Source organism: Protomyctophum parallelum (genome assembly GCF_964188405.1).
Source record: "Protomyctophum parallelum genome assembly, chromosome: 3".
Lineage (NCBI taxonomy): Eukaryota > Metazoa > Chordata > Actinopteri > Myctophiformes > Myctophidae > Protomyctophum > Protomyctophum parallelum.
The window spans coordinates 35,798,237-35,825,480 of record NC_139698.1 but is presented as its reverse complement, the minus strand read 5'-3'; the positions used below and the strand labels follow the sequence as shown (position 1 = coordinate 35,825,480).

Sequence of the window (27,244 nt, the reverse complement as noted above, 5' to 3'; positions counted from 1 at the left end):
TAGACCTCACTCTCGCAGCAACTTACTTAATAAGTTATTTGACAGAATTATTTTCTATGCATTATTCCACCAAGATGTGGTGTGTTACTTGTGTAAAATCGGAAGTGACCATGATGAGTGTTACTGTTTCTTTTAGGTAGTCTTTTTGCCTTTGAAAGTGAATAGATTAAACATTTCTGAGCAGCATTTTATACTCCTACATCGTATAATAATCGTATAATAATAAACGGGCGCTGTTTCCTTCTATTCATAGCTTACCACAATCACATTTCACCCTGGAATAAAATACAATTACTTGTGAATTAATTTGCCTATCTTTAAATGCATTACATGTTTATATCAAACATGTGCATGGACATGGAAACATAGTCTTAACTAAAAAAAAACCTCTGGACTAACCATAATAAACAATTCATGGACACATTGGACAGCTTGAACTTTTCATGCAGCCCATTACAATGCATTGCATACAGTGCTATTTTGTGGGGCAGTGCTACCTATACCAGAAAGAACTGTGCTGTGAAACGTGATTGATGTAAAAGCAAGAGTACCTTTGACAGCATATAGTATTAAATAACTGTGAAGACAACTTGTCTGCATATGTGAGCCACGGCCCGTTCATTCATAAGAGCATCGGTCATAAGATACTGGTCATCAGTCATACCACCCGTGGCTTAGCCGGGCATTGGTTTCCTACAAAGATCTAGTGTTTACTATGTGAAAGTGGCGTCTATTCCTGTCCGGTCTCCAATATCGCAGACAGGCGCCTCAAGCTCCTATATACGTTTATGGGTGTTTTGGTAGTCTGCAATATTAAATAATTGTGTTTTTCTACCAGGAGAATAACTGATGGGCAGGAATGTAAGTTATTAAATTAATGTGCCCATTCATATTGTGGTTCTGTCTTAACAGGAATAGAAGGGTTACAGAGTGCAATGCTGCACGTGCGTTAGCAGCATGAATGTTCAAGATCCATTTAGAGTGAATGCAAAATAATGTGAAAATACGAATTTATTTTACTATGGAAGAAATGGGTCAGAAATGTGTTACTCACAGCTAGAAGGTCCTGGGTTCGATTCCCGCTCGGGGTGCTGTGGGTGCTGGCGGCGTGTTTCCTCCTCCGCGTCATCAGTGCCCATACCCGAAGGCAGGGTTGGCGAAAGGCCCTTTCTGTGTGGAGTTTGCATGTTCTCCCTGTGTCCCCTAGGGTAGGTACCCTCACAAAAACATGCAGTAATCCTGGTCTCTAAACTGCCTCCCCCTGGCCAGCCGGGGCGCCTGATGGAAGGGAAAGGAACTGGTTGGAATAACGTGTTCCTTCCACGCGCTACGTCCAACCAGGGAAACTCCCCCCTGTCAGGTGTAAAGGAGCAACTTGGACACTCAAGCATGAAGGAAGCATGAGTTAAGTCCGTTGCTCTCCCCAGGTTGGCGGAGGGTGTGTAGAGCCCAGGATCACATTAGATGATTGACACAGGGGTGAAAAATGGGTTACGAAATCGTGGGATAAAAAATATAAAAAAAAGAAAAGAAATGTGTTACGTATATTAATTTAAATCATATAGAACGACCTGACTCTGATCAATGAAGATTGCGTTGCAGCAGTTTTAGTATTGACAGCACAGCAGGTCTTTGAGCTCAAAGGGAACCCAGTAGCCTGTGCTCATGTAGGCAGGACTGGGAGCACAGTCACAGGGTGGAGGATGCTGTATTATCAGCTAACACGGTAATACTTACCCAAGCATTATGACCTAACATTATCTAGGCTACCCAAGCAGAAACACAAGTCTTACATAATCACATGAAGGAGGAGAGGACTGAAACGGCACATACTGTAACACCCAATCCCCACCTTTTGTAAGGACACCTATGATGTATGGCAATAATACTGAGGTTGCAGTGTTGATGCATGGAGCGTGGAGATGTACGAGACACATTAACGAAGGAAGAGTGAAGACAAGCAAGATCGGGGAGATTCCCCGGTTGGACATAGCGCGTGGAAGGAACACAGGGAGAAAATGCAAACTCCAAATGGAAAGGCCCTTTTGCCAACTGCACCTAGGGTATGGGTACTGATGACGCAGAGGAGAAAACACGCCCCCAGCACAGGCCTACAGCGGGAATCAGACCCAGGACCTTGTAGCTGTGAGGTGACCGTGACAGCGCTACAGAGTACAGACTGTGCCACCGTGCCCCAGAAGAAATACATTTCTAACCATATTTTTTATACATCTATGTGTTTCATTGTTGCCATTTATATGGCAACAACGGTCGCACTGCTGATTCGACCGATATGTCTGAGAGTCGAAGGAAGAGTGAAGAACAGCAAGAGACAAATTAAGCTAGTCAGAGGGAGAGAGAGAGAACATGACATAGAGCAACAAGCAGCTCTTCAAATTACAGAGCTGAGGCTTGGGTGGAGTGCACCCTGCATAATGCACCCTACTCTATGAGGACGAAACCTTACTGCTATATCCATGGACGGCCTACAGTAATTGCCAGTTGGTCAGAGTTACAGAATATAAGCCCATATTGGTACTGCACGCACTGTTGAATGGCCTGTGCCCATATGTACAGTACTGGAGGCCAGCTCTTGCCCTTGTTTAAAACGAATGTTTTTCTTTATTTCGTGTGTGTGTGTGTGTGTGTGTGTGTGTTAGTCCACCTTGAACACACACAGTACTACAAGTAAGACGCGCAAACGCGGGAAGCGAACGCAGCTCGTAAATGGCAATAACAATTAGAATAAATTACATACTTTTTTAAGGTTTTCTTTTTAATTAAACTTCACTTTTTTGTGTTTTTTTAAGATTTTATTTTTAAGTTAAGTGTTTTTAAAGTTTTTTTTTTAAGTTAAGTTTTTTTGTGTTTTTTTAAGTTTTTAAGATTTTATTTTGAAGTTAAGTTTTTTGAAGTTAAGTGTTTTTAAAGTTTTTTTGAAGTTAAGTTTTTTCTTTTTCATTTTAAGTTAAGTTTTTTTTTAAGTTAAGTTTTTTTTAAGTTAAGTTGTGTGTGTGTGTGTGTGTGTGAGTGCGTGCGTGTGTGTGTTTTGTGTGATACAGCTGCGCCCTCTGGTGGCGGGCGGGTGGTGTAACAGCGGGACACACACACAGACATTCAGCCCTTGCTGTCATAGTTAGTGCTCACTGCGTTCGCAATAAGACAGGTATTAGAGTATTGCTTGCTAACATATGTCAGTGAACACATTTTTGACCTACAACTGAAAGTCGGGTGATAAACAGCTGCTGAAAATGACCACACAGTTATGGCAGTCAGTGTGGTTGGAAAGGAACTAGAGATGGACACACCACCATACACACTAAGGATATTGACTTTTTAGCCTGATGTCAATAACCAGGAATTCCAATAGGCTGGTAATGTGTCTGTAGGATGGTAAGTGTAGCCTGGGGAACAGCTTCATGACCACACACGCACACACACACACACACTTACACACAGAGGTATAAATCACCAACCTGCCACCCTCGTCGCCCTGGGCCATGGAAGCACAGGAGGGGGGGGGGGGTGGAGTGAGGGAGGGATGGATGGAACGATTGCAGGTCTAGGTTGTGGGCTGCATGGTACCTGTGGGCCTCCTTCAAATCCCTCCTCTGATAAGACAATCCCCTCACTCCACTGCACACGCCCACTGTCTTCGTTGTTGTGGTGCTGTTTGAAAATGTTCTACTTCTCTACTAGCGACCGTAGTAGACACTTTGTTTCATGATTGGCTACCTGCCTGCCGCTAGGCTGCCTCTAATAGACTTACCCATAAAACCCATTGTCTGAACAGCATTAAACCCATTCTCTGAACGCCACAATGTGAAGCCGTATTGCTGCATACTCCGTGAGCTGAGGCAAAGGCTGCAGCACACAAACTGATTATAGATGTTCATAAACAAGAGCTTTCTGCACCTGGCAGTTAAGACTGAGTCATTGTCTCCACCAGGCCGAAGGCATGGGGCGAGAGTATGTTTTGCACTCCGTCCGTCCGTGTGTCCGTCCATGTGTGTGTCCGTCCGTGTGTGTGTCCGTCCATGTGTGTGTCCGTGAGCAGCTAATCTCGGCCACCGTTAACCCGGTCGATGCCAAATTTTGCACACACACTCCCTGGATGCCAACGATGAACCTCTGCCCCAAACTTTCCAGAACGGCCTGTTATAGCGCCACCAGGAGGCCGCTTTGTGCAAAACAAGTTTTTGCACAGTACACCTACAGATTTTGTCCAAACATCATGCAAATTGGTACACAGTCTCTCTAGAGCCATTCAATGAAACCGGTCTTTCAGATTTCTCAGACTCCATCCTGATTGGTTGAGATTGGCTTCCAAAGTTCACAGGAGAGCTCAGTTTCAAACAAAATGCTGCAAATCATGAACACATCGCGTGATTTCCGTGAAATTGTGCACCCACATTCCCACTAGGCCGAGGACGAAATGCCACATGAACAATTTCAACTCAGCCTCAAGGTGGCGCTATAACTGGCCGAAAAGTGTTTTTACCTCTAACTGCACGGATCTGTGGATAACATTGTATGCCAACTCCCTAGAGGCCAAGGAAAAACCTTTGCCTGGAATTTTTCACATCTGCTCTTTATAGCGCCACCAGGAGGCCGACATATGTAAAACACATTTTCTATTATTACTCCTTCAGATTTTATCCAAATTTCACGCAAATCGGTACACATGATCTCCATAGTCATGTGATCAAGACAGGTTTGTTTCATTTCTCATATTCCATCCTGATTGGCCACGATTGGCTCCTACAGTTTTCAGGAGTAGCACGCTTTGTACAAATCGCCACAACTCCTCAACGCAGCGTCCGATTGCGATGAAACTGTGCACGCATATTCCCACTAGGCGAAATCCTGGTGGAGACCTGTGCCCAGAAGGGCACTTTTTCTAGTTCCTTTTTAGTTTTTAGTTTATCTTTATTTCTCCCTTTTTCTCCACTCTTTTCCCTGCAAAAAAAGTGTATTTATTTTTATTTTTATCCCTCAATCTTTGTAACCCATTTTTTTTACCCAGTGTCAATTGTCTAATCATGTAATCCTGGGCTCTACCTACACTCCCTCTACCAACCAGGGGAGAGCAACAGACTGACCTCATGCTTCCTTCAAGTTTGAGTCCAATTAAGCTGCTTCTTTTCACCTGACAGGGAGGGGGAGATTCCCCGGTTGGATGTAGCGTGTGGAAGGAACACGGGGAGAACATGCAAACTCCAAACGGAAAGGCCCTTTTGCCAACTGCACCTACTGTAGGGTATGGGTACTGATGAGAGGAGAAAACACTCCCCCAGCACAGGCCTACAGCGGGAATCAAACCCAGGACCTTGTAGCTGTGAGGTGACCGCGTGACAGAGCTACCAACTGTGCCACCGTGCCCCAGAAGAAATACATTTCTAACCATATTTTTTTATCTATGCGTTTCATTGTTGCCATTCATATATTAGAGTCGCACTGCTGATTGGACCGATATGTCTGAGAGTCATAGTGTTGGGGGCTTTGTCAGAGTCCCCGTTGTACCCGTCTGTTTCTCTCTATGTCGTCCTCAGACGAGCCCTCCATCGTTGTACCCGTCTGTTTCTCTCTATGTCGTCCTCAGACCAGCCCTCCATCGTTGCTTCCAGTCATCCCGGTTCTCTATACATCTGTCCAGTTCATCGGTGCTTTGCGCTCCTGTGTCTTTCTTGAGTACATCCACTTCTGTTAATGTTGGAAGTCCTCATGACCCGTGCCCATGCATGTGTTGGTTCCCACACTAACTTGCTGGCTGGCAGCTCTTGGTGTCTTTGGCAGTGTCCTGCTAGTCCCATTCTCCTGGGTGCTATTTCCTCAAGTTTGGTCCCATATATGCACAATTGCACATGACCATATATGGGCATAGCGGTCGGATCTGTGGCTCTGGACAACTGGATCTCTGTTTCTGTCAGTCCTTGTTTCTGTTATGCCCATGTTTTGATCGCTGATGTCATCAGTATATGCCCATATATGGGTGGGTATGCCCCTTTTTGTTCCCATATATGGAGCTGACTGATTTGTTTGCAGCTGATGGCATGATGACACATGAGGTTAGACAACACACTCCATATTTGGGCATAGCAGCGGGACCTCTGACATTACTCTGACGCAGCAATAACCATATAAGACCCACCCTCCCATTATCCGTTTTCTTTTCCGTGGCAGTTTAGCAAAATGAAGCTGAACATATCGTTCCCAGCCACTGGCTGTCAGAAGCTGATAGAAGTGGACGATGAAAGACAGCTTCGTACATTTTACGAGAAGCACATGGCCAGTGAGGTGTCTGCCGACCCCCTGGGTGATGAGTGGAAAGGCTATGTGGTGCGCATCAGTGGAGGCAACGACAAACAGGGCTTCCCAATGAAGCAGGGTGTGTTGACCAATGGCCGTGTGCGCCTGCTGCTTAGCAAGGGCCACTCCTGCTTCCGCCCCCGCAGGACTGGCGAGCGCAAGCGCAAGTCTGTCCGTGGTTGTATTGTCGATGCAAACCTCAGCGTTCTCAACTTGGTCATCGTCAAGAAAGGTGAGAGGGATATTCCAGGACTGACTGACATTACCGTACCACGCCGCCTGGGTCCCAAGAGGGCCAGCAAGATCCGCAAGCTCTTCCACCTGACGAAGGAAGACGATGTGAGACAGTATGTCATTAGAAGAGAAGTGAAGACCAGAAGCAAGGCTCCCAAGATCCAGAGGCTGGTGACACCTCGTGTGCTGCAACACAAGAGGCGCCGCATTGCCCTGAAGAGAAGGCGTACCCAGAAAAACAAGGAAGAGGCCTCCGAGTATGACAAACTGCTGAAAAAAAGAATGAAGGAGGCCAAGGAGAAGCGGAAGGAACAAATTGCCGAGAGACGCCATAAGTCCAGGCAGAAGTAGAACAAATAATGTCCTGAAAGAAATAAAAAAGACAATTTTAACAATTTGGGTGCCATTTTTCAGAATAAAGGTGCTAGAGTGCCAAGCAGATGAGGGAGATTTTACTCTGAAAACCCCTGCCTTTCATGTCCAACCAGGGAAACTCCCCCCTGTCAGGTGTAAAGGAGCAACTTGGACACTCAGGCATGAAGGAAGCATGAGTTCAAGTCCGTTGCTCTCCCCTTGTCCCCCATATATGGGGACTAGGTTGGTGGAGGGTTTGTAGAGCCCAGGATCACATTAGATGATTGACACAGGGGAGAAAAATGGGTTACAAAATCGTGGGATAAAAAATATATATATAAAAAAGACGTGTCCACACGTCCCACCCTGCAGTGCTAATATAGTTATCAACAAATCAATGTGAAAAATTCAGATTGGCCAGAATGTGATGATGTATAATGATGTATTAAGAGCGCCTGTGACTTCATACAGGTGATTAAAAAAAATCTGATTAACCACTTAAAGGGACACAAAAATATCTGTTAATGACTTTTAGAAGATTTAGAACACTTTCCTGGGGGTTTTTATGTGTGTAATATGTGGATTTAGATATGGTGCGTAGATTGATGCAGATCACTCAAATTAATTGAATGACATAATTCATGTGAATAAAGGAGCATTGAGATTTGTAGCATCCTCAATTCCATTGAGATACACATCTTTAACTCCTCGTAACAGCCCTGTTTAGGGTAGCAGCAGTACATAAAACAAACAATTACAATTACGTCTTAAGTAGTTAGAGCAAACAGAGTCGGACTCGTAAGTTAGGAAATCCTACTCTCTCAATATACACCAGGGACCAGTATCTCACGCTGTTCTCCCCTCGTACTCCCCTCTCTCCCTCTCCTCACGCTGTTCTCCCCTCGTACTCCCCTCTCTCCCTCTCCTCACGCTGTTCTCCCCTCGTACTCCCCTCTCTCCCTCTCCCTACTACTTAAAACACAGCCCACACATCTGGATCTAGAACCTGTTCTCCCCTCGTACTCCCCTCTCTCCCTCTCCTCACGCTGTTCTCCCCTCGTACTCCCCTCTCTCCCTCTCCCTACTACTTAAAACACAGCCCACACATCTGGATCTAGAACCTGAAGCCATAGGCCTCCCAGGATGCTCTGTATTCCTTTAAAGACTAGCTATTCGGAACAGCAGTCACAGACACATGCAGCCATGGCCCCCAGGGGCTCTAACACACACACACACACACACACACACACACACACACACACACACACACACACACACACACACACACACACACACACACACACACACACACACACACACACACACACACACACACACAACTCATTGAGGTTGCATAATAATATCCTATGGCCTGTCTGTCAGCCCCTCTTTATGCTACTCTTTGGATCAGTTGGTCTGGCGCATGATGCATGTACTAGGGTGAAATGAGGAATGCAAGCACCAATTTGTCGGCGCTTGCATTATTTAATCACAAAGACAACGAGAAATTTGCCCTGGTGAACAAAACGGCAGTCTCACTGTGATTTCCCTCCGGAGTAGGGAGTTAGTTGGCTGAAAACAAATACATGCCATTTCGCTGCCATTCTGTGAGTTGTCAACGGCCACTGTTTTCTGCTCTGTGTTTTGGTTCCTTCACACCTAGATCTGCTCCTCAGCCCTGGATCTAACCAAACCATCCGCAGTAACTGTTTGGTGGGTTTGCTGAGTTTCATCTGTGTTGGACACGACTATCTGTTCCTTTCCTTTACCACTTAAGCGCTATATATATTATTTTGTAATGGTATGACAAATCAACAAATCGAAAAATGTTTTAAAACACATTGCACTGATTGATCATCTGCCGCCTTAGACATGGAGGTACGGATTTAGCCTGGGGAGGACTTATATGGCAGTTGACCATTGAGCTTGTGCTTATCACCCTCTGTGTACTTTTATCACCGCCCACTCTCAGGGCAAATAAAGGCACATGTGTGATAATATATACTGTATGGGTCTTATATGTGGTTTGTAGCACGGAGGTGCTTTAGAGTTTGAATTCTCTCTCAATCTTTGTTTAGGGAACATATGGAACACATGCCATGACTGTACCAACATTTAGAAAGGCTTGCTGTGGGTTTGATTCATTCGCCTAAGCTTTTGATGTCACCAAACTCATACAGTATGTTGGCCAATATGGGAAGAACATTATATGAGATGGTGACACAGTTTTGGTGAAATGCAATGTCTGTCTGTCTGTCTGTCTGTCTGTCTGTCTTCTGTATACTGCCCTAGGAGACAGGACAACTGCCTGTCTCCTGTCAACAGCTGTGCTCAGTCTGTCAAACAGGAATTGTAGACACGCACATACACAGTACACACACACACACACACACACACACACACACACACACACACACACACACACTATATCCTTTCTCCCTTTGAAGACGCCAACACATGTGACCTCAGCCATATGAGTAGCGCCAGGCCAAGGCTGGATGGACTCTGGCTTAAGCCTAATATACGTTGACACAGTGGTATCCTTTGTGGGAAATAATTGATTTTCAAGAGAACAATTTAGCATTTTTTGGCTTTAAGCTTTACGTGTTTTGCTGATGCATCATTCACACATCATTTACTGTACCTCACATTAGATTACATTTTCTTCTCTCTCTCTATTTGGCTCCGATGTCGGCTACTCGTACGGGTACAGGCATACACTTGGGCTAAAAGTATATGACCTTTAGCCCAAGTTTGAGGCAATAGTTTTCTGTTAACGATGGTTGGCTGACCATAAAATGATGACCAAACAAATAGCATCCACTAATGAATAATAATGAATCTTGTTTCAGTATTTATTTATGATGCAAGTTTACTATTATTACGGTTATTGTAGCAGATAATTTGTATTGGGGGTGGGGAGTGGGGCGGGGCAGGCATCGCGAGACATGGTCAAAGCATTGTCGGGGGTCCCCAGCCAAAAATGTTGAGAACCCCTGCAATAGGGTACATTTTAGGTAAAGAAAGGAATAAAAGAAAAGAAGAAAAACTAGGGAAAAAAACATATACTGTATACCTTATCTGCTTATACTAGTACTACAGTACACACAATCATGACAGACTAAACACCTACATGAAGTGATCATTCTTCACTGATTATACACTCCGATCTGTATAAAATTAAACATACAACATAGATGTATAAACCAGTAGACTAATCCCTGCAAGGCACCAGCATATGCCAGGCTGGTCATTTCAGAGTGGGAGCTAGGCTACGAGAATTCAAGCCAGGACAGAGCTAATCTTTCCCTCACTCCCCCTCCCCGCCTCAACTGTGTCACTCACCACTCGCAGTCTCGTGCCGCTGCACTGTCCTACTGACGAGTGACCCAGAAAGAAAGACAAGTCAATGCAGTGTATTAGACTCCCAGCAGACATGCTGTCACTGCCACAAAATGCATTCTGTTAAAAATTTAGCGCTTTCTTACGGCTCAGTTCGTGATTTAAATACATGGGTTATTCTGGATGCAGGTTTTAAAGGCAAGTTTGAAACGGAATTTGCCATCATTCCTGCCAGCCAAAATAAAGGCTCCGTCTGTGGTTTAAAAAGAACATTTGCTCTGGCTAGTTTTTCCAAAGGTTGAAAATAAGTTCTGCACCAGAATTTGAGGATTCTTGGATGATCTTTCATAATAACGAAACAATACGTGAAACTGAAGCTGATGCCACATCATCAAGAGCAACAATGGGATAATTCAGTGACAAAGCCTCAACTCCAACATTAATGAACTTAGAATGACATGACATGAATAAGACCCACTCCATCATCTGTACAAGTCTTTAATGTTTCATCTTGCAGGATATGATTCCCCTGGCGTTCAAGATACAGATCTACTGAATAACTTTAAATAATTCACTCCCTTATCAGCCGGTGTGCTGAAAGTCATTCAGTGGTATCTGTGCACGGTCAGTGCGTGTGTGCGTGTGTGTGTGCGTGCGTGCGTGCGTGTCACGTGTGTGTGTGTGTGTGTGTGTGTGTGTGTGTGTGTGTGTGTGTGTGTGTGTGTGTGTGTGTTTGTTTGTTTGTGTGTGTTTCCACAGGGCCACAACATGTCTTATAATGCTGTTCAATCTCGGGGACTATCCATGATACTCGCATCAAAGTGCTGCTCGTGGTCTGATCTCTCTCATCTGCGCTCTGTAATCACAAGGCTTTGAATTCTAACACACAGTTACAGTGAAGGCTGAGACAAGGGCTTTGCACAGCACGCGGACGGAACCTTTCACCGCTCTTTACCTTTATTTTCTTTTTGTTTTTGACACTCACTCTCTTTCTTATTGGTCTCTCCTTCTGTCACCAGATTGCAACCTCCCGAAATGTGAACCCAAACTGGATGGCCCTGGTCAAACGTCAGGTATGTATGTGTTCTTTCTAGCTATAAAAGTCTTTCAATGTGTCAATGTAGAAATTCCTTCCTGACCAGGAAATGGCTGTGTAATTAATTTTAATGTTCACTTGTCAATTCATTCACTGCACTTGTCATTGTGTTGTCTGAAATACCACTGATGATATGGGTTTAAAGTAATCATCTATTCAAACATAATTCCAATTATTGAAAGAGGGAGGTTGAGCTTTTGGTCTTTAGGGAAGTATCATGATCTCCATAAACTGTGTTTTGTTTAAAGAACAGCAGGAATTGGTTTGTAGGACAGAAAGCATTGTCATTTCTTAAAACAGTCCTTAGTTCAACCATGCTAAAAGAGTGCCAAATGTTTGTTTGTTTTTGTGCGCATAAGTGCATGTGTGTTTGTGGTGTGAGTTTGTGGCGTGTGTGAGAGAGAGACACGCTCTTGACTGAGTCAAACAGTCAAGAGCACCATGTCTGTTTGAAGTGAATTGTTGTGTTCTCCATGATTGCTGTGGCACATTGGAGTCTCATCCCATTAGTCTGTGTGGCATCAGTTAGTAACCATGAACTGACAGGGTCATGTCCCGAACACCCCTACCATGCACCGTGCACACACTAAAAATACACCCAGCCATTCTAGAGGACGTTGATTTTGGATGAAAGCAGAGCAGTGAAGTGGCATGTTGGGTTTTGTGTGTGGATTATCCTAACTGAATATGGGGCTGCTTGCCAAGCCCCTGATTATTCGACTTAATCTCCCCTGGAATAAAATGCATTGGAAGTCTTTGGAGACCAGAAAGTGTGATTTAAGTTGAAAGGCTTGGCACGGTGCGTGGCAAGGCAAACTGGCAGCAAATCATGTTTGTGAGTAAGGATGATGAGCACATGAAAAGGTTCACTTGTTTTCAGGCTTTTAATGCCTTTATTGATAGGGAACAGTAGTTAGGCAGAAAAGGGGGAGAGAGATGGGGAGTGACACACGGCAAAGGCTGTCGGCAAAGGATGTTTTTCAATGAGTCTGTTCTGACGTACCGCAAGCTTGCATCGACGTCAGCCACCCCTTCTATTATTCACTTGCAGACTCCTTGAGTGAGGTTTTGCCACCCCAAACTCTTTTATTGATTGACATCTACACGCTACTATTGCACATTGGCACATTGGTTATTTGATTGGTTCAGGCTATGTTGCAACGCAATGGCTGACGCTCCATATCAGGACAGTTTTTCGCGCAATATCACCGTTGGAAAGCTTGCTCCTATCCCTGCCTGTGTAGATGAGGTGTTATGCGATTGTGACTGATACACTTTGTTGATGGGTGTCCCCCAGGGGTCTCTACTTGAGCTTGTAGATCTGATATTTTTGGGGCGACTGTTCACCTGTTATGACATGCCTACAATTTGGATGCTCATGCGGTTAATTTGTGAAATGACAGGCAAAACCATACACAAGTTCACATTCACAACCTGAAATCGTTTACCTCACAAAGGTATCTTTTTGGTCATTAATGTGTGCTTTCACTATGGAGTATGGATGTTCTCTTTTAATTATTCACCCCACAGTTAATTAGTTACTGAATTTATCCCTTATTTAGCAAACTGTGTGTGCAGTGTACTGTGCTTTACCATGGAACTGCAGGTGTGTGAAATCTCCTTGGACTTATGAAGCATTATTCCATTAATTATTAGCTGACCTGGCACAGTCTACTCTACTCTAAACATGATGTGTGCTGCAAGCCAAAGTGACACAAATTGTCTCGCATTAGTATATGCATTATGTACACTTGCAAGTGCAACATGCGTGCATGCACAGTTGCACACCGTATGTCTGTCTGTGTTTGTGTGTGTTCAAGCGTGCATGTGTTTCTTACTTTATTCCTAGCCATGTGTACACATAATCTCCCAGCAGCTATTCTGAACTGTAAAGTGGACAACAATCTGTTTATTGTCGTGGTGGTTTCTTGTTTAGCTTCTGGTGATGACAGTTGTCTTTGGGAATTGTTGTACTATATCTTCATTTCCTCTGTTGTGGTTATGACCTTTGCGTTACATTAGATCAGTGCTTCTCAACCTGTGGGTCCCCAATCCCCACGCAAAGGGTCTCCTTCATTGCAGGGTGGGGGGTCCCCAGTTCGAATGTGATCTATTTTTCAGGGTTTCTTTCTTTTTTCTTTTTTGTCATATTTGTGTTTTTTTGTGGTTTTCATCTGAGCTGAAACTGGAAGTCTGGAACTAAAGTATCTTGATCTGTATCTCTTCATTGTGTGGCCTCTTAAGCCTGTCACTGCGCTGCACTGGACTGGCATCACTTATTGGGTCAATACCAGGATCAAACTGGTCTGGTACTGAATTAAAAGCTGATCCATGTTTGACAGTTTCTTCAAATCAGAAACATATGCACACACACACCAATGTTAGAAGTTTTCTAATGGATAAATGTGACCCAAATAGGTGTAAGTCTTTATTATTCAATACAAGTAATGCTATGGAATGGTGCTTGGTACTGGCCAGTAGACCTACTTATAGTGATGTAGTGCTCTCAGTTCGCGATGACAGTGAAAAAGCAGTAGCTATCCATCACATAGACTGTCATAAAGTAAGAGACAGAATTATGTTGGTGCTGTCAACCCTGCTGCCACATCTAAACTTCACTAACAATATCAACCTGTCCCTATCCAGAAGTTCTGCCCAATGTCACAGTGCCACACTACAGCCTAGGTAAGCCATGCATAATGCCACTTCAAACCTGGCGTCCCTATATTAGGCAGGTCATTATAGGCAAGAATATACAAATATCTTACATAACAGATCTACAGTACAAAACCCCCATCGCTTCATGATGATGTATTTTTCCAGTGACACCATCGTACAACAAAGAATAAAATAGTGTTTAAAATAAGTGGTTAGTTTAGTTTAGTTTAGTTTATTTAGGATCCCCATTAGCTGCTACACCTGGCAACAGCTATTCTTCCTGGGGTCCTCACAGAACAACATACATACAAAAATTGAAACAAGAACAACATTACAGATATCACAAAATAAATACATTAAAGCATAACAACCATGCAACAACCGTGCATTCACTCTAGATTACATTAAAATAAACAGAATTACAATTTACCATATATATAAAAAAAGTCCTTCAGTCTTTTCTTAAAATGCCTTTTACCCTTAATTTCTGTAATGCATACTGGTAGAGAGTTCCAGAAAGTCATTGCCCTGTACATGACTGTATTCTTCATTGCTTCAGTTCTTGGCTTAGGCACTGTAAATCGACCCATTGCAACATGTCTGGTATTATGTATATGTCTATCGCTGGTATAATGAATATTTTTATATAAGCATTTTGGTTTTTTATTTGAACAAATGTTCCTAAAAAATCCAGCCAGACTGGCAGCTAATCTCTGCTCCACCAACAGCCATGACAGCTTCTGATGATTTAACAGTGTACTAGATCTAGTATTGCAGTTCAGGGCAAGGCGAGCTGCCTTATTCTGGGCTATTTGTAATTTACGCAGGTCCTTTTTAGCTGCATTGGACCACACAACTGGACAATAGTCAAGGTGGGATATCACTAGTGCCTGGATGACCTGGACAGCAGATGTTGGAGTTAAAAACTCAGCACCTCTCCTAATCATGGACAAACCCCCTCCCATTTTCTGAGTTATGTTTTGAATATGAGTAGACCATGTTAGATGACTATCTAATGTAACCACAAGTAGTTTTGTTTCATCTACCTGCTCAACTAGATCGCTCAGATTCAGATTCAATTTGGGTTTTGACTTGAGCATATGCTGTGATCCAAATACAATGGATTTGGTCTTTGAGATGTTCAGGACCATCCTATTGTTCACCACCCACTCTGATATGTTCTGTAGTTCCTTGTTAAGAGCTACAGACAGATCTTCCACATTAGTGGCAGACATATACAAAGTAGTGTCATCAGAATACATGGCTATATTGGCCCTGTCTAAGACCAGTGGCATGTCATTTGTAAATATAGTGAACAACAAAGGACCTAAGCAACTTCCTTGTGGAATTCCACAGTGAATATGTTTAGTGTCTGAGAGACTCCCATTATAGTATACTCTCTGTGATCTGCTGGATAAATAGCTTTTTATCCACCTTAGTGCAGATAAGGTAAAACCATAACATGAAAGTTTGTCAAGCTATAGATTGTGATCAATAATGTCGAACGCGGCACTAAAATCTAACAGTACAGACCCCACTAGTCTCTTAGAATCCACATTCATTAGACAGTCATCTATTAACTGTGTCAGTGCTGTACATGTAGAAAGCCCATCTCTATAGGCGTGTTGAAAGTCAGTATTTAACACATTCTCCGAGAAATATGATTGAATTTGGTTAAATACATATTTTTCCATTAATTTAGCAAGAACTGGCAGAATGCTAATAGGGCGGCTGTTAACTCCTGTGATGTTTGTTTTAGAATCTTTTGGTATTGGAATAACTTTAGCTTCCTTCCATATTTGTGGACACACCCCCCACATCAAGCTTTGGTTAAAAATGTGAGTAATTGGATTAGTTACCAGGTGTACAGCGAGCTTCAGTAACTTGCCATCAAGGTTATCCAGGCCTGCAGACTTCTCACTGTGTATTGAAAGTAACAGTTTCTCCACCACCTCAGAGCTGATGGGTTCAAAACTAAACATACAGGACTTATTATTCATAATTTTGTCTGATATAGAGGAAACACAATGCACATCATTACAAGACATATCCTTTCTTAACCTTTCTACTTTGCTGGTGAAGAAGTTGTTAAAGTATTGAGCTATGTCATATGGCTTAGTGATAAAGGCCCCATCCACCTCAATGAAGGAGGAAGCCCTATTAGAGCCCCTACCCAGAGCATTGTTAAAGGTTTTCCACAGCATTTTACTGTCCGATTTGATTTCATTTATCCTTGATTGATAATAACATTTCTTTTTCTTCCTATTCATTTTTGTAACATTATTTCTTGATTTACAATAGATCTGCCAGTCAGCCAGACTGCCAGATTCACTTGCCTTTTTCTTAGCAGTATTTCTTAAAGCCATGCAGTTTTTAATTTCATTATCAATCCAAGGTGCTCTTACAGATTTAACAGTATGTTTTCTAACTGGAGCATGCTTGTCAGCTATTGACAGAAATAAATGCATAAACAAATTCAAAGCTATCTCTGGATTTTCCTCTTCACCTACAGTATGCCATGGTATGTTTTCAAGTTCTTCTAGAAATGAGCCCTCCCTGAAGTTTTTAAAGGATCTTTTGTAAATTACCTTTGGAACTGCTTTTGGGATCTTTGCCTTTCTCGTAAAAGCTATTATGTTGTGGTCAGTGCATCCAAATTCAACAGAAATCACCTTTGAGCATAGATCAGCTGCATTTGTAAAGATATGATCAATACAGGTGGAGGAGATGCCATTTACTGTTATTTGTGTTCTTGTTGGCTTGTTTACTAACTGTGTTAAATTACATGTATCTGCAATAGCATGGAGGGTTTTCTTAAGTGAGCATGTTGGAGAGAACCAGTTAATATTCATATCTGCAAGTATATACAATTCCCTTAAACATGATGAGGGAGGGAGAGGAGCACTGCTGTTCGTTCATGTCCCAAGTAAACAAGAGAGAGGACAAATACATGTTTACACATAAACAACAGTAGAGTCTGCTGCACTAGGGAGAATCCTGACCACAAACTAAGTAACTCACTTACCAACAATAAGCAGTTGGTCTAGTTCAGGCTCACCATCTAAAATGATCTATTACAGTCATACAGTGGGCTAACAGCCAAATCTAGCCAGAAGGAATTTAATGTGTCATTGTGCCAATCACATTCAACTCACAGTGCCAGTGCTATGAGAAGTTGTGGCTGGTGAATAATTTGAATTGCAGACAGTGGCAGTTGGTTTCCAGTTGGCTCTGTGGGGTGGAATGAAGCAACTACAGTACATGATCTGCAAACTGGTTACTTGAGGTTGTATTCCAATTGGGGGTGGGGGACAATAACCTTCATTACTGATTGGCTAGACACCAGGGATAAATGGTAAATGGTGCATTTATATAGCACTTTTATCAAAGCTTTACATAGATTGTGCATTACATTCACCCATACATTCATACACCGATGGCGGAGGAAACCATGCAAGGCATCAACCTGCATATCGGGAGCAATTAGGGGTTCAGAGTCTTTTTCAAGGACGCTATGACACCAACTCTGTCCGGGATACAGTGTAGCCTTTTTATTTTCAAATATTGGCATAGTATTATGTAAGAAAGAGATGAGGAGGGAGGAAGAACAGTCAGCTATATTTGCAATTTTGTTGGGACACAGTTTTGAAGTCCCGTTTTGCAATCTTAAGCTAGCTTCATCTGCTCCTCTCCTCTCCTCCCATATGTTTCTGTTCAGTGTAATTCTGCTCAGATCTCTCATCTGTGCCTGTAGTGGTCGTTCCTATTGAATGAGACTTTGAATGCTAACCATGTGCACTGCGGGCAGACAGGCAGGCAGGCACATTCACTGACACACACACACACACACACACACACACACACACACACATACACACACTTGCGCGCACATGTACATGTACACACACACACACACACACACACACACACACACACACACACACACACACACACTCGCTTGCACACAATTTTAAGCTTAGGAGGAAGTGGTTTCCTCTGGAGCTCATTGGATTTTCTTTTTTTATTCTCCCCCACAGAGGCCAGGGTGGGGAAGACTCAGCCATCTATGGCGATTAGTGTGTGTGTGTGTGTGTGTGTGTGTGTGTGGGGGGGGGGGGGGGGGGTGGTGCATGTGCGTGCGTGTGCGTGTGCTCGCGCATGTGCGTGCGTCTGCACTTAATTTGGTATGCGTGAAGCGTGAGATTTCTATCTCACTTTTTTGTCTCAATGCAGTTTCTCAAATGGGTCAGTGATACGTAAACTCAATTTATACACAACTCTTGTACAACGGTATGAATTAGGCTTTAAGCTTTTCATCACGACTTCATTGTTGATGTATGCACAACACACACAGATGCAGGCACGCACATGCACACACACACACACACACACACACATTTCGATTTCTTTATTTGAATCCACAAATTACAATTAATTTTACAAGGAAACAAGTATAACGGGGTTGACAGTTCATGTTCACTTAGGGATACACATGGCACCTCCTTCTCCACACAGACAAACTGCCTATAACAGACGAGACAGAACAGTATTTGGCAAGTTGTTTGGCTTTGCTTTTTGTCATGCCAGCTATTCTTAGGCCACTCATGGTCAGTTTATGCACATGGCCCAGGCTTCCGAATATCAGTATGGCAAATCTACAGCGATACCCCAAGTTTGTTATACTTCCAAGTAATGGTTGATACTTAGAATATTTATCTTGGAATGCCTGGTCCATGTACAAATCAAAGACACAGCCCACCTCCAGAATCAGGACCTCCTTGTGTCTGGTGTCAACAAAGACAACATCAGGTGTATTGGGGATGTTAGCAAAGACATCGCATGCACAGCTAAACCAATCTGGTAACACTCTTGAATGTTTATACATTGCTGCACTAGATGGCACATACTTTCGAACTGCATCAGACACTAGGTCAACAATCCGGTCGTGGCGAGCAATATATACGTTTTTGTATGCACTACATCCATTTGTTATGTGTGCGATGGATTCTAGGTGTTGTTCAGAATCATGATGGTTTATACAGAGTGGAGTGTGGGTGTCGGGATACCAGATTGACAGATTGTACTTGGTTGGTAATACTTGTAGTCTTGCTTTGATGGTGAATTTTAAAACATCCTCCCCAATAGCAGCATTTTTGTACATCGAATGTGAAACAGACACACACACACACACACACACACACACACATGCACATGTCACAGATGTAGAGTGAGATAGGCAATCAGTTGTTTCAGAAAGAGTTTAGAGAGAAGAGGAAGGAGGAGGACAAAGGGAACGATGGACGTAAGGACAGGCATGGGGAAAACCAAAAGATATAGCGCCGTTTGTGTAGCGGTCAGAGGTTGGCACCTGGCAGTGTTAGAACTACTGTGTTTAGGTTTCGTAGAAGCACATTTTACTCAAAGTTCATATTCTCACTGGAATAAGCGCATTGTAATTCCTCTATGGAAAATTGTAATTACATGACTGTGTGCTGTGTGTGGTGTCTGTCTGAACGTTTTACTTAAGTTTGTGCATGCGTGCCGTGCGTTTGTGTCTGCGTGTGAGTTAAGTAGAATTGAAGTGGATAATGCTATGGAACTCCCGGTGCGTTGGTTGTAGGGAGAGCCCATCCCGTGTCGTCCTGCAACAGGATACCAGCAGAATACTGCTATCTGTTTGACCGAGCAACACTTCCTGTGGCTGCAAATAACACAATAACACAATCAACTACAAAAGGACCAGTGGAGATAAACAAGTCGGAGGCAATGAGCTACAGAGATCGGAGGATACGGGGCTGCAAAGCGTCAAGATCACAGACATGTTAATGATAACATTGGCGATTGGTTCGCAGCCTCTAATGTGAAACACCACATCCTACTGCACACCTAATTATTGATATCTCTGGAAAAATCGCATGAAAAGTATGATTGCACGGACGAAGAAAATAGTGATTTAAACAGCCACTTTGCATAATGAGCAAAATCTCAAGGCAAACAACAAATGTCCGCTCACTCCGTGTTGCAGCGTTGATGGACTCGATGGTGGCTTGTTGTTATGCGGTCTGCTGTTTGGTGTCCAGTCCTGTGCTATACTGTAGGTTGTGTTAGGTTGATAATTTGTTAGGTACATGAATTTCATCTCAAATGCAGAATTGAAAGTTCAACTTACTCAACATACACTAACACTAGTCAGTCATCGTATCACCAGTGGGATGATCTGCAGTGTTGAATGAATGTGTACATCTCTGTCTCTGTCTCTGTCTCTGTCTCTGTCTCTGTCTCTGTCTCTGTCTCTGTCTCTGTCTCTGTCTCTGTCTCTCTCTCTCTCTCTCTCTCTCTCTCTGTGTCTCTGTGTCTCTGTCTCTGTCTCTGTCTCTGTCTCTCTCTCTCTGTCTCTCTCTCTCTCTCTCTCTCTCTCTCTCTCTCTCTCTCTGTCTCTGTGTGTGTCGGACAGAGATCCTTGAGCCACATGACCCAGCAGCAGGCCTCTTAGGCCAAGGGAGGGACTAACTCAATTGCTGTCACATACACAGTACTGTACAGTGTACACACAGCAGTGCAGACTATACTACCCCTACATCAGCTAGTTTCCTGGTTAAAGCAAAACACACACACACACACACACACACACACACACACACACACACACACACACACACACACACACACTCACACTAGAGGTTAGCATGCACTCAAGGAGGTTATATTGGCACAACGTCAAGTCCAAGATACGGTATATTAGGTTACAAAATATTGGCCCCATGTCCAAGAATTTGATCTGCTTTCAAAGGCATGCTGCTACAGTACAGTATATCATTACATACATGGACATGCACGCACATGCACACACACACACACACACACACACACACACACACACACACACACACACACACACACACACACAAACACAAACTCTCACTCGCTCGCCATCTGTTCAGGATACTTTCTCTATTTGAAGGGCAGAAAGACAATTCTGCATTTGTATACATTGGACATAATGGAGGTGATTCTTAACTTCAACATATTGTTTGCTGAAAGGAGGTAAAAGTTATAACCAAGTCAGTATCTTCACATTGTATCTGTAGTCCTCCTGCCTAGCATCTCCCTATATCTGTAGTCCTCCTGCCTAGCAGCTCCCTATATCTGTAGTCCTCCTGCCTAGCATCTCCCTATATCTGTAGTCCTCCTGCCTAGCATCTCCCTATATCTGTAGTCCTCCTGCCTAGCATCTCCCTATATCTGTAGTCCTCCTGCCTAGCATCTCCCTATATCTGTAGTCCTCCTGCCTAGCATCTCCCTATATCTGTAGTCCTCCTGCCTAGCATCTCCCTATATCTGTAGTCCTCCTGCCTAGCATCTCCCTATATCTGTAGTCCTCCTGCCTAGCATCTCCCTATATCTGTAGTCCTCCTGCCTAGCATCTCCCTATATCTGTAGTCCTCCTGCCTAGCATCTCCCTATATCTCGCCCTTGTCCTTCTCTCTCCTCCTCCTTTGTTCTTTCCTTCTCTGTCCTCTGTCTTCATCTCCTCTACCTTCTTTCTCTCATCTCCTCTCCCTGTCTTCATTCCTCCTCTCATCTTCTCTCTGTCCTCCTCCCTCTCCTCCTTTCCCCTTGTCTGTTCCTGGAAAGCAGTGATGCATATTATAGGAAAGGTTCCACTGCACCACCCGTCCAATTGCCATCAACCTCTCCCCTCTCCCCTGTCCTCAGCCAATGGGTGGCCAGAGATGGCTGCAGCAGGGAGGGGCAGGGTGATGGGGGGATGGTGGTTGTGACTGTGTGCATGTTGGACCTTCATTGACTGAAGATCTATGAAGGATGCTTGGATCTAGCTTCTGAGACAGGGAGCCATACAACATATGATGCTATGTAGCCTTATTCTTCCTCATTGAAGAGGAAGGACTGGTGCTGGAATATGCTGATTAATGTTTTGTTTAATTTATTTGATGCAAAACCTACTTAATATGATTATATACATCCATAATAGGAACATTGTAAGGATTGATACTGCTTGCCGCTCACTAGTTCAGATACTTCTTCAGGTATTTTAAGATGACTAAAATATGACAAAAACTAAATTATTTGTTATTGAAAAGACTATGGCTAAACTAATCAAAAATGACTGTCAAAATTAACACTGCTGAGAGGGGAAGAGGAAAGATATGGCTATCCAGATCCTTTCTTCCAGACTGTGTCAGTATTTGGGGAGTATTTTGATACAGGCAAAAACCTTCATTGGACTGTCAAAGGTCAGGAAGACGGCATGCAGAATTGCAGCCTTCCAAACAAGACTTTGTCTTGTTTGGAAGGTGTCATTGTCTAAGTTAACTTTGATTAATTTAGACAGTAATGCAGTAATCAAAATTATATACAGTAACAGACAGTATACACTATAGACAACAAGCCAGCAGATAACATGCCTACTCATTTTTTTTTTTTTTTTTTTTTAAGATATTTTTTTGCGGCTTACGCCTTTTTATTGATTTTTGAAGGGACAGACAGTAGGCTGACAGGAAATGGGAGAGAGATGGGGGGATGACATGCAGTAAAGGCCGTGTCGGGTCCGGGAGTCGAACCCGCGGCACACTGCGACTGGATCACCAGTCCGGTGCCCAGACCGTTACGCTACGGCCTGGGCCATGCCTACTCATTTTGCTCACATCTCCCAGATCAGTTGTGGTTTCTTATTTTTAAGGAAAAGAAGGCTGGAATGTGTCCTTAAGTATAAGTAATGAATTTCTATCTCTGTGGTTAGAAACATACATTACGCTTCTGCTAAACTCTTTTCTGCACGTCAAGAGTCACTTGTCTATGACATCATTACTCTGGCTAATGAGCTATTTTGGTCTACCAGTGAACTAATGAATGCATGTGTGAGTCATGTGCTTGCTCTCTCACTCTGTCGACTGCAAGGGTTTGTGTTTACACGCACTGCCTGTCATCTTCAGAGGGGTATTGCTAGTATTGCTATTAACTTTCCTGTACCTGTAGCATCAAGTAGGGCATTGGTTCTCAACCTTTTCAGGCAACGACCCCCCCAGAATAATCATATTTGAACTGGTGACCCTGACAAGCACTTGGCGTTGTAGGAGACTAGAGTAGAGGCATTACATTTTGTTTGACTCTGTACCACAGATAAATATTGTGAATTTACTGTGCTATTTTCATGATTTTTGCCTCTTATATTATTCGACAATTTGCCAATGTTTGACCAGTTTTATAGTAGGCCTAAAGTTCAATTAATTTTGAATGTTTTATTATTATTATTTAAACAATAAATTGTCAATTCACTGTAATCTGGAGACCCCCCCACATCATGAGACCCAACCCACATGCTGAGAACCACTGAAGTAGGGCACAGAGGAGAATTAAAGGAAATTAAGTAACATTTATTTGAGGAATCCACATAAATTATCTATGTGGTTGAATGCAATTGCATGGCTTCTACAATATATCCAAGCCAGTTAGGCCACAGAGTTACTGTAAGTTGCATTTTGGAGCTGAGGAGTTTTTCATGACTAGACCCTTGACATAAAACTCAATTTGAATGGTTGTCTAAATGTGTGTTTTTTGGATCTGCTGTACCAGCCACTTCCCACAGGGGAGTCAAGCGGAACTATCCTAATAATAATAGAGCGAATGTCTGAATGTCTGTCTGTCTGTCTGTCTGTCTGTCAGAAACAAACACTTATCTCCTCATTGCCTGCACCAATCGCTCCCACTTTTCACACAGGCATTGACCATAATAATATGGAGGTCTTAACGAAGCCATTTTTCCAATAAGATTAATAATGAATTTATTAGTGAATAAAAACCAGTTTATTTGTCCGTGCTCTATCTCCGACCGAGCCACACTATTAGCACACATCTCTCCATGCCAAAATAAATCTGCACGCTCCCACAATCCAGCTAGGCTACTTTTTTACCGACGCAACTGTCGTATTTACTGTACAGATATTGTTTTTACATCACCACACGATCATGGAGAATTGTAACTTGAAGAATTGTGTGCCTGTGGAGGGGGTGTGGGACGCATAATTCGATAGGTCACCGTTTGTAGTGTGACGTAGGAAGCGAAACCCAGCCCCGTCGGAGCATCTGTTCTGTGTCCGTGTTGGATGTGAATGACCAGCGACACACAGCCAGGACTGCAGCCGCTCCGAGGACACTGTTTCTGGGCTTATGATCAGTGACACACAGCCAGGACTGCAGCCGCTCCGAGGACACTGTTTCTGGGCTTATGATCAGCGACACACAGCCAGGACTGCAGCCGCTCCGCCGCTATATATAAATGCACCATTTACACTGTCCGCCCCCTCCTCAACCACCTCCTTCGCCGTGCATTACACATGGGCTACATGCACGCTCAAAGCCTGGACACTGACAACGACAGCTTACAGCCCTGCGCGCACCCAGCGTGGCTGCGTGACACACTGAACAGCACGAACACAACGGAATGCTTATCTGTCGGGGTCTCGGGGTGGCCAAATGGAGACGTTTGGAGAAGACAGATCCCGTGCCGTCGGAACAACACAATGACAAAATACATACAGACAGATGCAATGACAACGACACGTTCCTAAATCACACAAAACACCTAATTCTTATCCTGATTATATAAAGAACAAACTACAACTTGCTTTGAAGCCCAAAAAGCCAACCTCCGCGTTCACCGTTTAATAGCTTATATCTCCACGGGCAGCAGACGGTGAGCGGTTAGGGACCGTCTACAAAGTGCAACACCGACCTTGAAAATATTCAATAACTTCCATTTATAGGCAGAATATCACCACCATATTTACATCACACATCAATGGTGTACTTATGATTGTACTACAGCATTTAATTAGCCTATACTTTAGTGCCCAACCCAACTTTCCAAGACCATCTGTAAACAATTCCCCCCCCTATCAGTAATGTGATCTATTACATCACACACTGAACATGATTTGCTGTTTGCATATATTCAGAACGGGTAAGGACTAGTAAAAGTAAAAACCCAAACTCAAAATATGCAAATTGCGGGACAATTCATTGCCATGGATAATAAATACTGGCCGGCCGTCTGGAACCTAGTCTATTGTGAGATGGAGCAGTCAGTGATGATGGCTATGGCAAGTGAGCATTTGGCTCAGCGGTTTGTTTTTTGCTATAGCTTCACAGACAAGCATTTGCCATTCTTAGGCTACAGCCTCTCAAGTTTACCCGGTATGCTTTGTAGCTATAACAGGGGTAACCAACCAGGGGTTCGCGAGCTACTGGTAGCTCGCGGGAACCTTTCAAGTCGATCCCGAAGTGTCAGACTGACGGGCAGCCAGCCACCACTGCCAATACACAGCAGAATGTCGTTCGCAAAAAAAGAGCAGATCTACAAGCTAACAACGTGTAGAGGCTCGATGCATTTCAGCTTGAAGATCTGTTCCCTTGCTTCCACCGCACCGCCCTCGGCCCTCCCCCTTTTAGCACTCTGTGCTCATGTGCTGTGTGTCTGTTGTTCCCCTCGCAGGGAGCACACAGAGCATCAGAGTGAACGCAGCATGATAGCGTCCCCGACACGTTGAATATTATTCAATATTATTATTTGTAAAGTCCGAACGCCAACTTTGAACACTGCACGGCTGCACGCACAAATAAAGAGTGCACTCGGCACTCGCACATGACGGATTATTATCGATCAAAACAATCCTTAGCGTCGCTTACAAAAGCATGTGTTGCACAGCATGAATGATAAGTAATCACCGACCTGGCTGGATAAATATCACTATGACAAAGTGTCAAAATGTTTAGTGCCGCTGTTAAAACATGACACAGTGAGAGTTGAAGATTCTAACTATTGAACAAGAAAGCCACAGTTTTGAAGGAAGTGGGTCCTAGACAGGGCTTGACGCTTAGCTCATGGATGCATGGATGATAGACAGACTATCCGTTTTTATCCTGCTGTTCTATCATGTGATATTCGATGCAGGGCAAGATGCTCGATTGTGAATTAAATTGTAACATTCTCCTTGGCTTTGACTGCTTCAGACAGAACATCTGACACACAGCTACGGTAGACTATTAATTTACTAAGCTGTTAACTTACTCGGCTGCCTACCGTTGCTCGTTAATCAGGTCACACAATGGATGGACCACTGATATTTATCCAGCCAGGTCGGTGATTACTTATCATTCATGCTGTGCAACACATGCTTTTGTAAGCGACGCTAAGGATTGTTTTGATCGATAATAATCCGTCATGTGCGTGCGCGAGTGCACTCTTTATTTGTGCGTGCAGCCGTGCACAGTGTTTCTCCCACGTTTGGTTAAAAGTTGGCGTTCAAACTTTACAAATAAGTTTAGTATTCAACGTGGGACGCTACCATGAACTCGTATGACTGACTCACATCTTAATGACACCCTCAGACTGGCAATCACTAAATATGAACCAGATTTCAAAACGCTTGCAGATAAAGTGCAGTCACAGCAGTCTCATTAAAGGTGGGCTGACCCTGAGAGTATGTCACCATATCTGTGCAAATATATATGGTCATGTTATGCCTATGTCATTTGAACATCTGCCAATGTCAATATTCATTGAAATGAGAAACAAAATATTGTGCTGTAAAAGCAATTCATGTCCTTTGCATTTTGTTTTATTTAAAAAAAACTCAACAAAGAAGTTTATTTGTATTTTTGTCCTAATATTTTTTATTTCTAATACATTTGTCTTAATATTATTTGACATTGATAATATAATTTACTATAAGTTTTTATTCTTATTTAAGCTTTAGTCTTTGTGTGGATGTGTGCACATGCATTGAGCCTGTCAGAAATAGCAAAAAAACAAGTGTTTTTTCTAACACGTTTTAGTGGTAGATCTTGGCTTACAATTGGGAATAAAATGGGCTCTTGGGCTTGAAAAGGTTGGTTACCAGTATAGTACATCATACTGCGTTCAGCATATGTTTTTTCTCTATTCCTTCAGCATATACATGTATTTTGGTTACTTACTTAACAATAGTATCTGATATTATGTTAAATATCAGTAAGTTTCAGCATCCATCAGTGGAAATGCATTGGATGAGAGGATAATCTAGCTATCTGTCTTTTTTGAGGGGCACTAGCTCCTACTATGTGTTTGTGTTAACACAAACACAAAGATTCAAAGATCACCCCATAGTGATGATTTGATTGGCTGAGCAAAGTACATATTATTGTGTATATTATTAAAGTGATTGGCTGGAATTACATTTGTGATGATTTGAT

General features: G+C 43.1%; 2 protein-coding genes across 2 annotated transcripts in view; both read left to right on the top strand.

The window, feature by feature from the left end:
- triob (trio Rho guanine nucleotide exchange factor b) overlaps positions 1-27,244 on the top strand; it is a 162,078-nt gene that overhangs the window by 4,497 nt on the left and 130,337 nt on the right. The window contains 1 exon segment of the mRNA XM_083761057.1: positions 11,259-11,312. Coding sequence (XP_083617183.1) covers positions 11,259-11,312 — 54 coding nt within the window.
- Positions 6,168-6,894, top strand: LOC310855996 (small ribosomal subunit protein eS6-like; the record flags this gene model as incomplete). Its single annotated transcript, XM_083761211.1, has 1 exon — positions 6,168-6,894. Exon 1 carries the CDS (start codon positions 6,193-6,195, stop codon positions 6,892-6,894), a length of 702 nt encoding a protein of 233 aa, XP_083617337.1. The 5' UTR covers positions 6,168-6,192.